This window comes from Mustelus asterias, chromosome 20, assembly GCF_964213995.1.
Source record: "Mustelus asterias chromosome 20, sMusAst1.hap1.1, whole genome shotgun sequence".
Classification (NCBI taxonomy): domain Eukaryota; kingdom Metazoa; phylum Chordata; class Chondrichthyes; order Carcharhiniformes; family Triakidae; genus Mustelus; species Mustelus asterias.
Window position 1 is genome coordinate 20,818,762 of NC_135820.1, and position 15,539 is coordinate 20,834,300.

General features: G+C 44.7%; 1 protein-coding gene across 3 annotated transcripts in view; it reads right to left on the reverse strand.

Annotated features, from left to right (window-relative positions):
* Positions 1-15,022, reverse strand: part of LOC144508426 (cytochrome c oxidase subunit 4 isoform 1, mitochondrial-like) — a 24,186-nt gene extending 9,164 nt beyond the window's left edge. Inside the window, exons 1-4 of one of the 3 annotated variants that reach the window (XM_078236318.1) lie at positions 14,841-15,022; positions 10,429-10,519; positions 8,906-9,070; positions 7,904-8,035 (exon numbers count right to left, since the gene is read on the reverse strand). In XM_078236318.1, the coding sequence (XP_078092444.1) occupies positions 7,904-8,035; positions 8,906-9,070; positions 10,429-10,519 (388 nt within the window). In that variant the 5' untranslated portion in view covers positions 14,841-15,022. Of the gene's footprint in view, positions 1-7,903; positions 8,036-8,905; positions 9,071-10,428; positions 10,520-14,173; positions 14,794-14,840 lie in introns of those variants that run through there. The other 2 variants (XM_078236319.1, XM_078236320.1) reach the window with 2 other exon arrangements.
* Positions 15,023-15,539: the final 517 nt, after the last annotated feature.

Sequence of the window (15,539 nt, forward strand, 5' to 3'; positions counted from 1 at the left end):
CCCATTTTTTGTTAATCTGCTCTTAGAGGTCCCAACTCTCACTTCATTGGTGGCAGAGATAGTCGAAGCATAATCTTCCAAAATTCCTTAGATTCTGGAAGGATCTCAGCAGCTTGGGAAAATAGAGGATGTGCCAAAATCCATTATAGCAGGATACTTAGAATATCATAGTGGGATCAAGCAGAGTCAACATAATTTATTTGAAAGGAAAATTGTGTTTAATTTATTAGTTTTTTTATGGAAGTATCAAGCAAGGGAACTTGTAGATGTGCCATACTTGAATTTCCAAAGGGCATTTGATAAGGTGCCACATCAAAGGTTGCTACAAAAAAAGAGTGTAACATATTAGCTAACCAATCCTTTATCCATGCTAACAGGATGCAGCAGAGTGCCAGATGGATCAGTACTGGGGCCTCAACTATTTACTATATTGGATGTAGGGACTTGAATGATTGGTAGCCAAATTTGCAGATGACACCAAAGTAGGTTTAAAAAAAAAAGTTGTCATGAGGAGGTAAAGAGTTTGCAAAGGGATCGGTTAAGAGAATAAAAATTTGGCAGATGGATTATGATGTAGGAAAATGTGAACTTGTCCACTTTGGCAGGAAGAGTAGAAAGGCAGTATACTGATGGAGACAGATCACAGAGTTCTGTGGGATACGTGGTAATGAGGTGGAGGCATAGACAGGAAGGTGGAACTGAGACCACGACCAGATCAACCATCATATTGAATGGTGGAGCAGGCTTGAAGGGCCGAATGGCCTACTCCTAATTCCTATGTTTTTAACTGATCAAGTAGTGGAATATTTACTGTATAATATTGAGGTTCTTTCCTCAAACTCACTCCCTTAACCAATTATTTTTTTCTTTCCTATTTTCAATGGCTATTCATGTAGTCCTGGGTCTGATCCCATCTGCGCCCGCCATCAAAAATTACACTAAGTACAACTGATGAACTAGCCTTTGATTTATATCTGTCACACGTCATCTCAACAAGCAACAGTCAGTCTACACAGTTCCAGCCAGATATGGATTTAGAGAGGGGCTCATGACCTCCTCCAATCCCTTTGAGGTCAATCTACCCAGCTTTGGAGGAACTGCCTCCATTTTCACAATTACACAATTATTATGGCACAGGAGAAGGCCATTTGGCCCATTGTGTCTGCACCGGTTCTCCATACGAGTATCATGGCTTAGTGCCATTCCCTGCCTTTCCCTATACTCCTGTACATTGTTTCTATTCAAATAATCATCTATGCTATCTTAAATATCTTGATTGAACGTGCCTCCACATTTCCACGCAGTGCATCCAGACCCAGCCACGCATTGTGTGAAAACATTTTTTCTAATCACATTTGCTTCTTTTGCAAATCACTTCAATCTGTTTTTTCTTGTTCTTGATCCTTTTACAAGGGAAAATGGCATCTCCCCCTCCTCTGTCCAGCCCCCTCTTGATTTTAAACATTTCTATTTTACCCCCAGGCATCTCTTTCCCATTTTTACTTCCAGATTGAGCCTTTGTTTCAGTTCGTCCTTTCGCCAAGTTGGCCAGATCGCAACTTCACCAACTGACTGAACTTCCAGCTGCAATGGGCTCTGATCAACTGATGGATCAGCAAGTCCATTCTAACTCTTCCTCACCACTGACCAAACACTAACATCCTTTTGGATAGAGAGCTTGGATTGCCACCAGGACAGTAGTAGCTTGGACAGCTTTGCTATAACTCTGAAGGTGCATATATATCCCGTACAGGGGAGGAGTAGCATTGTTAATCAAGGATAGTTTAACGACTGCGGAAAGGCACTTCGAGGGGGATCTGCACACTGAGGTAATATGGGCTGAAGTTAGAAATAGGAAAGGAGCGGTCACGTTGTTAGGAGTTTACTATAGGCCCCCAAATAGTAATAGAGATGTGGAGGAAGGAATTGCTAAGCAGATTATGGATATGTGTGGGGGTCACAGGGTAGTTGTCATGGGGGACTTTAACTTTCCAAATATTGATTGGAACCTTTGTAGGTCAAATAGTTCGGATGGGGCAGTTTTTGTGCAGTGTGTGCAGGAGGGATTCCTGACACAATATGTGGATAGGCCGACAAGAGGTGAGGCCACATTGGATTTGGTACTGGGAAATGAACTGGGCCAAGTGTTAGATTTGGTTGTGGGAGAGCACTTTGGAGATAGTGACCACAATTCGGTGTCTTTTGTTATTGCAATGGAGAGGGATAGGGCCATACAGCAGGGCAAGGTTTACAATTGGGGGAGAGGTAATTATGATGCGATTAGGCAAGAATTAGGGGGCATAAGATGGGAACAGAAACTGTCAGGGAAAGGCACTAATGAAAAGTGGAACTTTTTCAAGGAACAAATACTGGGTGTCCTTGACAGGTACGGCCCTGTTAGGCAGGGAGGAAATGGCCGAGTGAGGGAACCATGGTTCACGAAAGAGGTGGAATGTCTTGTGAAAGGTAAGAGGGAAGCTTATGTAGGGATGAGGAAACAAGGTTCAGATGGCTCGATTGAGGGTTACAAGTTAGCAAGGAATGAGCTGAAAAAGGGGCTTATGAGAGCCAGGAGGGGACATGAGAAATCCTTGGTGGGTCGGATCAAGGAAAATCCCAAGGCTTTTTACTCTTATGTGAGGAATAAAAGAATGACCAGGGTGAGGTTAGGGCCGGTCAAGGACAGTAGCGGGAACTTGTGTATGGAGTCAGTAGAGATAGGCGAGGTGATGAATGAATACTTTTCTTCAGTGTTCACCAAGGAGAGGGGCCATGTTTTTGAGGAAGAGAAGGTGTTACAGGCTAATAGGCTGGAGGAAATAGATGTTCGGAGGGAGGATGTACTGGCAGTTTTGAATAAACTGAAGGTCGATAAGTCCCCTGGGCCTGATGAAATATATCCTAGGATTCTTTGGGAGGCAAGGGATGAGATTGCAGAGCCTTTGGCTTTGATCTTTGGGTCCTCACTGTCCACGGGGATGCTGCCAGAGGACTGGAGAGTGGCGAATGTTGTTCCCCTGTTTAAGAAAGGGAATAGAAATGACCCTGGTAATTATAGACCGGTTAGTCTTACTTCGGTGGTTGGTAAATTGATGGAAAAGGTCCTTAGGGATGGGATTTACGACCATTTAGAAAGATGCAGATTAATCCGGGATAGTCAGCACGGATTAGTGAAGGACAAGTCGTGCCTCACAAATTTGATTGAATTTTTTGAGGAGATAACTAAGTGTGTTGATGAAGGTAGGGCAGTTGATGTCATATACATGGATTTTAGTAAGGCGTTTGATAAGGTCCCCCATGGTCGGCTTATGATGAAAGTAAGGAGGTGTGGGATAGAGGGAAAGTTGGCCAATTGGATAGGTAACTGGCTATCTGATCGAAGACAGAGGGTGGTGGTGGATGGAAAATTTTTGGACTGGAGGCAGGTTGCTAGCGGAGTGCCACAGGGATCAGTGCTTGGTCCTCTGCTCTTTGTGATTTTTATTAATGACTTAGAGGAGGGGGCTGAAGGGTGGATCAGTAAATTTGCTGATGACACCAAGATTGGTGGAGTAGTGGATGAGGTGGAGGGCTGTTGTAGGCTACAAAGAGACATAGATAGGATGCAAAGCTGGGCTGAAAAATGGCAAATGGAGTTTAACCCTGATAAATGTGAGGTGATTCATTTTGGTAGGACTAATTTAAATGTGGATTACAGGGTCAAAGGTGGGGTTTTGAAGACTGTGGAGGAACAGAGAGATCTTGGCGTCCATATCCACAGATCTCGGAAGGTTGCCACACAAGTGGATAGAGCTGTGAAGAAGGCCTATAGTGTGTTAGCTTTTATTAACAGGGGGTTGGAGTTTAAGAGCCGTGGGGTTATGCTGCAACTGTACAGGACCTTGGTGAGACCACATTTGGAATATTGTGTGCAGTTCTGGTCACCTCACTATAAGAAGGATGTGGAAGCGCTGGAAAGAGTGCAGAGGAATTTACCAGGATGTTGCCTGGTTTGGAGGGTAGGTCTTATGAGGAAAGGTTGAGGGAGCTAGGGCTGTTCTCTCTGGAGCGGAGGAGGCTGAGGGGAGACTTAATAGAGGTTTATAAAATGATGAAGGGGATAGATAGAGTGAATGTTCAAAGACTATTTCCTCTGGTGGATGGAGCTATTACAAGGGGGCATAACTATAGGGTTCATGGTGGGAGATACAGGAAGGATATCAGAGGTAGGTTCTTTACGCAGAGAGTGGTTGGGGTGTGGAATGGACTGTCTGCAGTAATAGTGGAGTCAGACACTTTAGGAACATTTAAGCGGTTATTGGATAGGCACATGGAGCACACCAGGATGATAGGGAGTGGGATAGCTTGATCTTGGTTTCAGATAAAGCTCGGCACAACATCGTGGGCCGAAGGGCCTGTTCTGTGCTGTACTGTTCTATGTTCTAGGGGCTGGAATCATACACAATTTCCTGAAATCTAACTCTCAGCATCAGAGAAGTGAAATTGACAGTCTTGTTCATTCAACTTGTGAACCACAGATCAGATTCTAACCATGCACTCAGCATACTAACTGCAGCCACAAACACACTGCAAGAAGCTGTTAACACATTCAATGAAGTGTGATAAAGCAAGTTCCTGATTTGTCACAAAGACTTCACCAGAGAAAAGGCTGTTCCCTGAATTGAGAGATTGTATGAAGCTAACCACCTGGTAAATGCAGTGAATTGTCCCTGCTAATTGTATCAGTTGAACTTAAATACAAAAATTTGGAGAGAATTGATTGGATAAGTGCCTCGATTCATATAAAAAGAGATGTTTTGACAGAAGGGTAGAGTGGAATCAGGAGATATATACTTGTAATGTTTCACTCTGAGAATTAATCTATTCCAAGTAAAGACTGGCTTTGGATTCTTGCTTCACTCCCTTGCTCTCAGGAGGAGTACCACACTTAGTGTACTGCCACTTACCATTTTGGTAAAGTCACCATGATGAACATGACGCAATCCAGGCAGAAAATCAACTGGTTATTTCACAGATGTGGACAGACATGTCTTGTGTGAATGCTGGCGCTTTGTGTAACTGTATAACAAATCCAGTATAAGGGGAGATGGTGGTGCAGTGGTAATGTCACTGGACTAATAATCCAGAGATCTAGGCTATTGCACTGGGGACACAGGTTCAAATCCCACGGCGGCAGCTGGTGGAATTTAAATGAATAAATCTGGAATTAAAAGCTAGTCCATGAAACTACCATTGATTGTTGTAAAAACCCATCTATAATCTCGTTTAGGGAGAAACCTGCCACCTGGTCTGGCCTACATGTGACTCCAAACCCACAGCAATGTGGTTGACGCTTAACCACCTTCTGAAATAGCCCAGCAAGCCATTCAGTTCAAGGGCAATTAGAGGTGGGCAGCAAATGCTAGTCTTGCCAGCTACACCCACAACCCATAAAAGAATACATTTTAAGAAACATGTGAAATGAAAGATGGCTGACTGACCAGGAATTGAATGGCTGAATCAGGAGAAGCATAGATGTGAGTTTGAGCAATGGATAAGAACTTGAGAAATAGTGTGCCTTCAGCCCTTGGAGCCTGTGCCACCATTCAATCGGTTTATAGCTGATCATCTACCTTAATATCACCTTCCCACACTATTCCTATAGTCTATAATCCTATTGATGAGCTGAGTGGGGACAGAGGTAAAAAATTTTTTTATACTTTTCCAATTCAATCAATTCAAATCCAATTCAGAGTCTCAACAAGTTGAGACATTTCAGATCCAGGCTGACAAGACAGGACGGGAGACCAAAACCACCCTGTCCTGGGCCTGATCTACATGAGTCAAGCTGATTGGAGAAGGGGGAGGATCCTCCTCCAAGACTTGAGCTCATTTGCATCTTAGCCAAAAGGCCGAGATGCCACTTTTAAAAATTGCTTCATATGAAACATATGAAGCCTCAGCGTAACCTAATGACCTCAACCAAGTGCAGGCGATCCATACTACACTTGATCTTAGCCAAAAGGCCAAGGGACAGAGGTAAATAATGTACTGAAACTAAAAGGATGTGAGTGTTGCTGGCTGGGTCAGTATTTATTGCTCATCACTGAGGGCATTTCAGAGTCAACCACTTTGCTGTGGGCCTGGAATCACATGTCGGCCAGGCCAGATTTCCTTCCTTAAAGGACATTTAGTGAACCAGATGGGTTTTCCCAACAATCAACAACAGTTTCATGGTCGTCAGTAGATTTTTAATTCCAGATTTTTTTATTGAATTCAAATTTCACCACCTGCCATGTGTCCCCTTGCTAATGAAGAGGATTTGTAATCTGAAGCTCAAGGTAAGACAGTGAACAGTCTGATTCAAGCTCAGATATTGGCCAGGGACAGCAATGAAGTCAGTATCTAGAGAATTGTAGATAGTGCCTTCAGTCTTCCCAATATTTAGCTGGAAGATGTTTCTCCTCATCTGGATGTCAAACAAGCAATCGGACAGATCAGTGACAATGGAGGGGTCGAGAAGGTGGTGGTGAGTTGGAGCTAGCTGACATCGGTGTACATGTGGAACCCGACATTGTTGTTTTGGATGATATGAGGGGCAGCCACGTAGATGAGAGATAGGCGGAGACAGGAATAGGTTGCTCGGGGCACCGAGGTATTGATACAGGAAGAGAAACCATTGCAGGGGATACTCTGGATGGTCCAAAACACCTTCCATCCAATATAATGGTGTAGCAAATGCAGCAGCCATTCCAGCAAGATGCCACAGGAATGTAATGACTGGACTGTCTGTTTCAGCGAGATTGCCTGAATGATAAATATTGTCCCAGACACTTGAAAAACTCCCCTGTTCTTCAAGCAGTGCCAATGGCCTCTGTTTTAATGTCTTATTTGAAAGTTCCATGGCACTGAAGTGTCAGCCTAGACTGGGAGTTCAATTCTCTGGATAAGATGTGAATCTGCAACCTTCTGACTCAGAGGTAAAATTGCTACCTACCGAGCCAGAGCTAACACCATAACATCATTTAGCTGCACACTGCTGGGTAAAGAGGCAAATAATAATAACTGGAGCCTTCTCGCTGGGGAAATCATTTTTTTGTGTTTGAACTGAAGGAAGATAAGCTAAAAGTACAGCATACTATCTGTGTATTCCACTCTGAGATGGCTGCTAAGTTTTGGAGGGACTGTCAAAGGAGCCTCCACACAGTCACATCTTGGATTGTAACCCAGCAGCCACTGTGAAACTGGCGCTGCCTCTACAATCCCCCAATTAAGGAGACAGCACCAAAAAAAGCCAAAGAGCATTGGAACCTAGAACACAGCCAATCCCAAAGTACCCAGCCCCTAACTCCCACTGAGGAGCAGCTTACAGCAGGCAGTGGAACCTCCACAGAATCCCTACAGTGCAGAAGCAGGCCATTTGGCCCATCAAGCCTGCACTGACAATAATAACACCCAAGCCCTATCCTCGCTCCACATATTTACCCTGCTAGTCCCCCTAACACTAAGGGTCAATTCAGCATGGCCAATCAACCTAACCTGCACACCTTTGCACTGTGGGAGGAAACCAGAGCACCTGGAGGAAACCCACGCAGACACGGGGAGAATGTGCAAACGCCACACAGAAAGTCACCCAAAGCCGGAATTGAACCTGGGACCCTGGCGCTGTCAGGCAGCAGTGCTAACCACTTTGCCACCATGCCGCCTGTTTCACTCCAAATTTTGTTTGAAGTATTTTTTTTAAATAAACAATCTCCTGAACTATAATGATGCACATAAGGTCAGGGGATCATTGCAGGCCCAAACAATGACACAAAGGGAGTATAAGTTGGCCCCACTCTTGCTATAAATCTCCCCATCTCCTGTATGTCAATGATGTAAACCTAGTTTAAAGTAGGAACGGTAGGTACAAGGAGAGGCTCACCATAGCGTGTTTGCCACCACACTATCAGACCCGTGAATCCAAGAAAGATGAAGACTCCACCCAGCACGGTCTTCCATTCATTGCTCGACTTCTGCATGTCTGTGTAGCTCTGATTAAAAGCGATATGATACACTAGGGAAAAACACAAGCACCAATTCAATGGGACAGTTCATACACCCCCTCCCATACAGGTGTGCAGCTCACTCACAGTGAGTGTGGGTCCCTTATGGGTCTCTGTGAGGATTAGCTGCTGTTTAACATGAAGCCCATCTCCCATTCATAAGGCGGTGGTAAATATGATAATCTATACTGCCGCTCTGTATCTTAGTGACAAATGAGACCTGGTGAGAAAGTCTGCTTGAAATCTTAGAATCATCAGCTTTCTGAGCTGCAAAACTCCAGCTGAGGTTAAGGGGGGGTGGCACATCAGGCTTGTTTGTCTCTGATGTTACGGAAATATAAAGTGACTGGGCTAGGCCAGGAGCAGGGTGACTGGAATAAACTGCTGATCTTCAGTGTAAACTCTTTGTCACTTCTCGCTCACCAGGGACAGGTCAACTGGGCAGTGAGTCCTGAGCACCCTCAACTGGACAATTCAACAAATTGGACAATGGCTTTGGGATGTGTTTTTGTCACCAGCACAGACTGTCTCCTTTATCTGCTCCCTGAGCGGTAGAATGTGCTTGGGGAGTTTGAATCTTCTGCACAGACAACAAAATAAATCTTGATTCCCTTGAAATCAACAGCTTCGCTAATGCAGATCACAGTAGAACAATTCCTGAGAAAGTGAAATGACAAAATGATCAAATGAGGGGGCACTGTCCTCAGCTCAAGGGATGAGTAGAGGAAGCTTCAGTCTGCATCTAATTCAGCCTGGAGCAGAGCGAGGAGCAGTCCACTGGAACACTGACTACCTGTAAAGCAAAGGGTTCTTTCCCCTCGCACCAACAGCCACTCCAATTGAGGAAAACCTTGGAACCCACAAGCCTCCGATACTCTTACATGCAATTATCTCTTCATTGGTCAGGTTCTTCCAGGACCCTTTCTCCTTTTCCTTCAGGGCCGTCTGTTCTGTATTCAGTTTCCGCACATAGGGAACATCAGGGAGAGGTGTATCCTTCCGATCACAGTACATTGGCACTGACAGGTCCTCACCTTTGGCAATCTCTGGGGAAAAACAGGCAGCACTGTCAGTGTGTTCAGCCCACTCGTTTATACTCTCTCCCTCTCAATATAAAGTTAATTCCCTGGGAGACAGATGGCTCTCGCTTCTGACTCTCTCATTCATTATTTCCCAATCAATAACTCACAAGCAAACAGTAACTCTTGCTGTTTTTAATCCTTCCGTGTACCAGAGGCACTGAGACTAGCAGGGGTGACTCTTCCCTGTTACAGGTGTTTAGCCACACAATCCTGAAATCTGGGTTCAATCTAGACCTGAAACTGTCCCTGTTCGGTCTGGTGAAAGCAGCAGTCCAAAGATGTGCAGGTTAGGTGATTGGCCATGCTAAATCGCCCCTTTGTGTCCCAAGATGTGTAGTTTAGGGGAATAGTGGGGTAAATGTGTGGGTTATGGGGATAGGTTGGGATGGTCCTGGGTAAGATGCTCAGTTGGAGGGTCGGAATTGATGGGCCAAATGGCCTCCTTCTGCACAGTAGGGATGCTATGATTCTATGAATCACAATTCAGATCTGAGTCTCAGTACTAGATATCACACAAAGCAACTTTAATCATTTGTCTCACTCAAAGATGACACAGTTCAGGCTGGCAATGTTATTTTGGTAACATATTCTGGGGGAATGTAGCAGGAGCCTTACTGTGCATCTAACCCCATGCAGTACCTGTCCTGGGAGTGTTTGATGGGGACAGAGTAGAGGGAGATTTGATCTGTATCTAACCCAGTGCTGTACCTGTCCTGGGAGTGTTTGATATTCACTCTATTGCGTTCTCCAGTACTAACATCCTTAAATGTGAGTTGCTGAAAGCTAAAGTGACAGTAGAGAATTTGTCTTTAACAATAGTCAAACAGTTTCTGTGATTTGGACTGGCTCCAGTTACACTTTACTGTTTCGGAGTCAGCTGAATAGACAGTAGTGCACACAACGTTGGGCCCAGCTGGGATAGCTTTGTTACCAATTGTCGGGGCCTCCTTCAGCTTTGCAGCACTGGCTCGATGACCTCACCAACAGGTAAAGGATTATACCTCTGAGTCTCTGAGAATGCCGAAGGAACTTGAACTTCCTGCTCAGCAACCAGCTTTCTCTCAACCATATACTGACTACAACCATTGACTGTGTCACAGTTATTGTTTTTATCAAATGGCCAGATATATACACCCCAACAAGAGTCCCTGGGCCATAACCAGGAAAAGGAATCTTGGCAGAATTTCCCACAGTACAGTCTGTTACTGTCCTGTATGATCAATTCTATAAGAGTTTTAACAACACCAGGTTAAAGTCCAACAGGTTAAAGTCCAACAGGTTAAGTCAGTTGGATACAAGGGTTGGTCCCTACAGAAGCTTACCATGTCCATGTGCTGCTCGAACACCGACAGCGGATAAAAGACCCCGAGCTCTCAAGAGATTAGTACCTCGAAACACAGAGAACCCCAACATCTGTAAAGGAACATCAGGTAAATCAATTCACCCAGAAACACAAAATAATTCACTCAGAACAGGTCAGTCCATGAGGTCAAAGCAGTAATGAAATGGAAGTGAACTGGAATATAAGAGAAAACTCTAACTGGTACAGAGTGAGGCAGTCACACCGCAGCTGGTGATAAAGAAAGAGCAATGGAAACATTACTTGGACCAGAGATTTCTAGACGAGTCACCTCCTCTGATTGCTTGCATTTCTAAAGCCACCTCCAATGAGTCCAGTTCCTGACCAAACTGATGTCTGTCCAGAAGGTGTTGGCTACTTATTATCTTCTAACCTCTCTCACATAGCTGGACACGCTGAAAGAACTTGCCGGTCATCCAGTGGGCCTGGGATGTTTGGGTGATGTGGGAACAGGTGTTTACAAAGATGCTATGATGGAACATCCATAAAAGAATAGATCTCCAAAAATGAAATGAGAGATTCTCCACAAAAATATACAACTATACGTGGACCTCCAAACTCCTCTCCGTGTCCTTCATTCCCCCTAGCTCTCACTCTATTCATCACATATCTTTCTTTCACTCTCTCCTGTCTGTATCTTCCTGTCCCATCACTTCTGTCTCGCTCTTGTCCTATAAACTACATTTTTAGAAATATTTCATTATCTTCAGCACTGGAGTCTCTGCTTCAAACCATGAGTAAGGTCTCTGTCTGCTCAGTGTGGATGTAGAGACTCTGTTCAGTGTGGATGTAGAGACTCTGCTCAGTGTGGATGTAGAGACTCTGTCTGCTCAGTGTGGATGTAGAGACTCTGTCTGCTCAGTGTGGATGTAGAGACTCTGTCTGCTCAGTGTGGATGTAGAGACTCTGTCTGCTCAGTGTGGATGTAGAGACTCTGTCTGCTCAGTGTGGATGTAGAGACTCTGTCTGCTCAGTGTGGATGTAGAGACTCTGTCTGCTCAGTGTGGATGTAGAGACTCTGTCTGCTCAGTGTGGATGTAGAGACTCTGTCTGCTCAGTGTGGATGTAGAGACTCTGTCTGCTCAGTGTGGACACTCTGTGCTCAGTGCGGACACTCTGTCTGCTGAATGCTGCCGCATCCATGTCCTTCTAGGATAGAGAATTGCAAAGTTTCACAAACATTTGAATGAAGAAACTTTGCATCTCGGTCCTTGATGGCCAACTCCTGATTCTGAGTCCAACAAAGCTTGTCTTCGTCAATTATTTTTCTCTGGAAGTAAATCCCAGTGTTCTGTTTGCATTTTAATGGGATTATCAATCTCATTAAGCCCTCCTGTTCCAGACAGTCCCAGCTGGGAAAACAGATTTTCAGCACCTACCTTATCAAGCTCTCTCTTAATCTTATATGTTTAAATAGCTTCACCTCTCATTCATCTAACCTTCAGAAAGTATAAGTCCATTTGACTCAATCTCTCCCCATTGACAACCCCCTTCTGCCAGCAATCAATTTAGTGGCCCTTTGAGGCACTGCCTCAAAGGCAGGTATTACTCCAGGTGTAAGGATTTGCTCAAAATTATCTCACAAATCCATGCTGTAAACCTCTATGACTCTAAATCCTGAGAACAATTTCAATATTTGCATATGACATAAAACTGAAGGTATAGTTAATACTGAAGAAAACTGTGACAATATACAAAAATAACATTAATAAACTTGCAGAATGGACACGTCGATGGCAAAAATAATTTCAGTATAGATATGGGTTAAATAAGAGAACAAGGAGGTCACACACTGCTGAGAAAACAAGAGGGTAAACAGAGGAGAGCAAAGGGGCACATATTCTTAAATTATTAAAAGTAGCAATGGCACGGGGGCACAGTGGTTACACTGCTGCCTCTTGGCACCGGGGACCTGGGTTCAATTCCAGCCTCGGGTCACTGTCTGTGTGGAATCTGCACGTTCTCCCTATGTCTGCATGGGTTTCCTTCGGGTGCTCCGGTTTCCTCCCACAGTCCAAAGATATGCGGGTTAAGTTGATTGGCCATGCTAAATTAACCCTAATGTCAGGAGATTAACAGGGTAAATATGTGGAGTTATGGGAATAGGGACTGGATGGAATTGTGGTTGGTACGGACTTGATGGGCCGAATGGCCTCCTTCTGCACTGTAGGGATTCTATGATTAATACCATAAAAATGCAAACAAACCACTGAGATTCACATGTAGAGGAATAGAATTGAAGAGCACAAGCTATGTTAGACTGTACTGGGTCTTGGTTCGACCACCTTAGGGGATATTATGCACAGTTCCTGCAATGGCACTGGAGAAGTTTATAAAGTGTATTTATTAGTGTCACAAGCAGGCTTACGTTAACACTGCAATGAAGTTACTGTGAAAATCTCCTAGTTGCCACACTCCAGCGCCTGTTTGGGTACACTGAGGGAGAATTTAGCCTGGTCAAGGCACCTAACCAGCACGTCTTTTGGACTGTGGGAGGAAACTGGAGCACCCGGAGGAAATCCACACAGACACGGGGAGAACGTGCAGACTCCGCACAGACAGTGACCCAAGCCGGGAATCGAACCTGGGTCCCTGGCGCTGAGAGGCAGCAGTGCTAACCACTGTGCCGCCTAAGGATGAAATCAAAATGAAGAGGTTCAGAATATTAGGAAACGCTGAACAGGCCGTGATTTTTTTCCCTGGAAAGCAGAAGACCAAGAGGAGCCTGATAAATATATTTTAAAATTACGACGGGGTTAATAGGGTAGCCATGATGAAAATGTTTCCACTGTGGGGAAGGTCAAAACCAGTCACTAAATCCAACAGGAAATTCAGGAGAAACATTTTATCGAGAGAGTCGTGAGAATATGGAACACTCATCAAAATGAACCATTCAAGTAAATAACACAGATACCTTTAAGAAAAAGCTGAGAAATAGAACAGTATGTTGATAGGGTTGCTCAGATGGAGCAGAAACACAGGCACAGATTGTGTTAAAATTCAATTTAATTCTGTTTACAATCTTCAGGGTTTTAAAACCCAATCTGAGCATCTCCTAATCATGACCTCAATCACCTCCTCTCATGCCTCACAAACACAACTGATACTCATTGAGTTAGAGTCTGGCTTTAAAGTCTGGCACCTTATGTGACCCCTGTGCCTTGTGACAATGAGACTATGCCAGAGAATGTATCTCAGGATGACAATCACGGACTCGTGTCCTTTGGCAGATGATTATAAAGCTCCAAACAACATTGCTATCCTACCAGGCAACAGCTGGTGTGTGACTGAAGCCTTTGTTTTTTTTTTATTTCTGCAAGTTTCTCCCTCCCAAACAGGACAGATCACCATGATTGTTCCAGATCACACTGTACAAAATACAGCCTGTTATATCACTCACTCTGCACACACTCTCTCCGCCAGCCTGTCCTTCACTACCCACCCATTCACTAGACTTGCTCGAAACTCTGCAAACTAGCATTCTCCCAAACTTTCCACTCACTCTCTGCAGATTATTTTTATTCATTCCTACATCATCTCATCCTCACTACCCCCTCTCCTCATCCCCTTCTTCCCTCACTCCCCCTCTCTCTCATTCCCGGTTCTTGGGCACTTTCTTGGCTGTATCTGTGGGAATTGCGCCACTCGGAGTTTTATTTTTAAATAGGGAACCTCGGCGTAGAGAGAGCGAGAAAACAGTGTCCTACCTGACCTTCCAGACTCCGGGGCAGTTTATGGCCCCAGGACTCAGTCCTGAGCTTTCCCAGTTTATGATGTGGAGCTGCCGGCGTTGGACTGGGGTAAACACAGTCAGAAGTTTAACACCACCAGGTTTTGCTACCAGATAAACCTGTTGGACTTTAACCTGGTGTTGTTAAACTTCTTACTGTGCTTTCCCAGCTTACCCAGTGAGCTCTTTGCAAGGTGTTGTGTTCTTACCGTGTACAGTGAGCTGGTACCGTGCTATGTACAGTGAGCTGTACAGTGTACACTGTGCTATCCACTCTCTCTCGCACAAACAAGAGGCTAGTGCCAAGACTGAATGCAGCATCATGGGAGCAGCTAAGACTAAACTTTCCCCAAAACTTTCCCAAAACTTTTCCCGGGGCTGTAGTTTGCCGAGAACCTCAGTGGGCAGGTCAGCGGCCGAGTTTGGCGGTGCCCCCTCCCCCGGAGCTGCTCTCTGGCCTCTCGCCAGCTTGGCCCCCGCACCATGGGCAACTCGGAGCCCCAGCCAGCCGGCCGAACGCACAGACAAACCAGCAAAGTGAGGGTAAAGCCACAGCAAGAGATTTCACCCAGCACACACACTGGAAACCTCAACACTGAAAACACCCAGCAGGCAGCATGACTCCTGGAAAATGTTATACTGACCTTAACGCAGCAACACAAATCCTCAAACTGTTCCCCTCCAACTCAAGCTAAGCAAAATCAAATGTGCTGGTTCAAGTTACAGTCCAGGAGGAGGAGCAGATCACGTATTTCTGAATTGGTGTCAGTGGATTGAGGGCATTTTTCAACAGGTGCCACAAGCAGCAATAAGAAACTACTGTACTGATGTTGGGGGGGGGGGGGGGGGGGCGGGGGTGGATCAAATGCAAATACCTCCAAATCTCTTCAAAATGGTGCCATGGGATCTCTGTCAACTCTCCTGACAGCACACTCTGAAGTATATGATTATAGAAAGTCAGAGGGTTACTTAAAAAATAAATTAGGAGAGCAAAGAGGGGACATGAAAAAACATAAGGAGACAAAAATAAAGGGAAATCCAAAAGGTATTTTATAAGCATATTAAGGGCAGGGACAGTAGGGTCCATTAGGGACCAATGTAGCAATTTGTACGTAGAACCAGAAGACAGATGAGGTTTTAAATGAGTATTTTGCATGTGTTCTGTATGGAGAAGGATGGTGTGGGAATAGAAATCAGGGATTTCTATTAATTGTGATTTACTAAAACAACTTAACATTGAGAGGAAGGAGGTATTAACGGTTTAACAGGCCTACAAGTGGACAAATCCTCAGGCCCAGATGAGATATATCCCAGACTGCTGTGGGAGGCAAGAGAGAAAATTT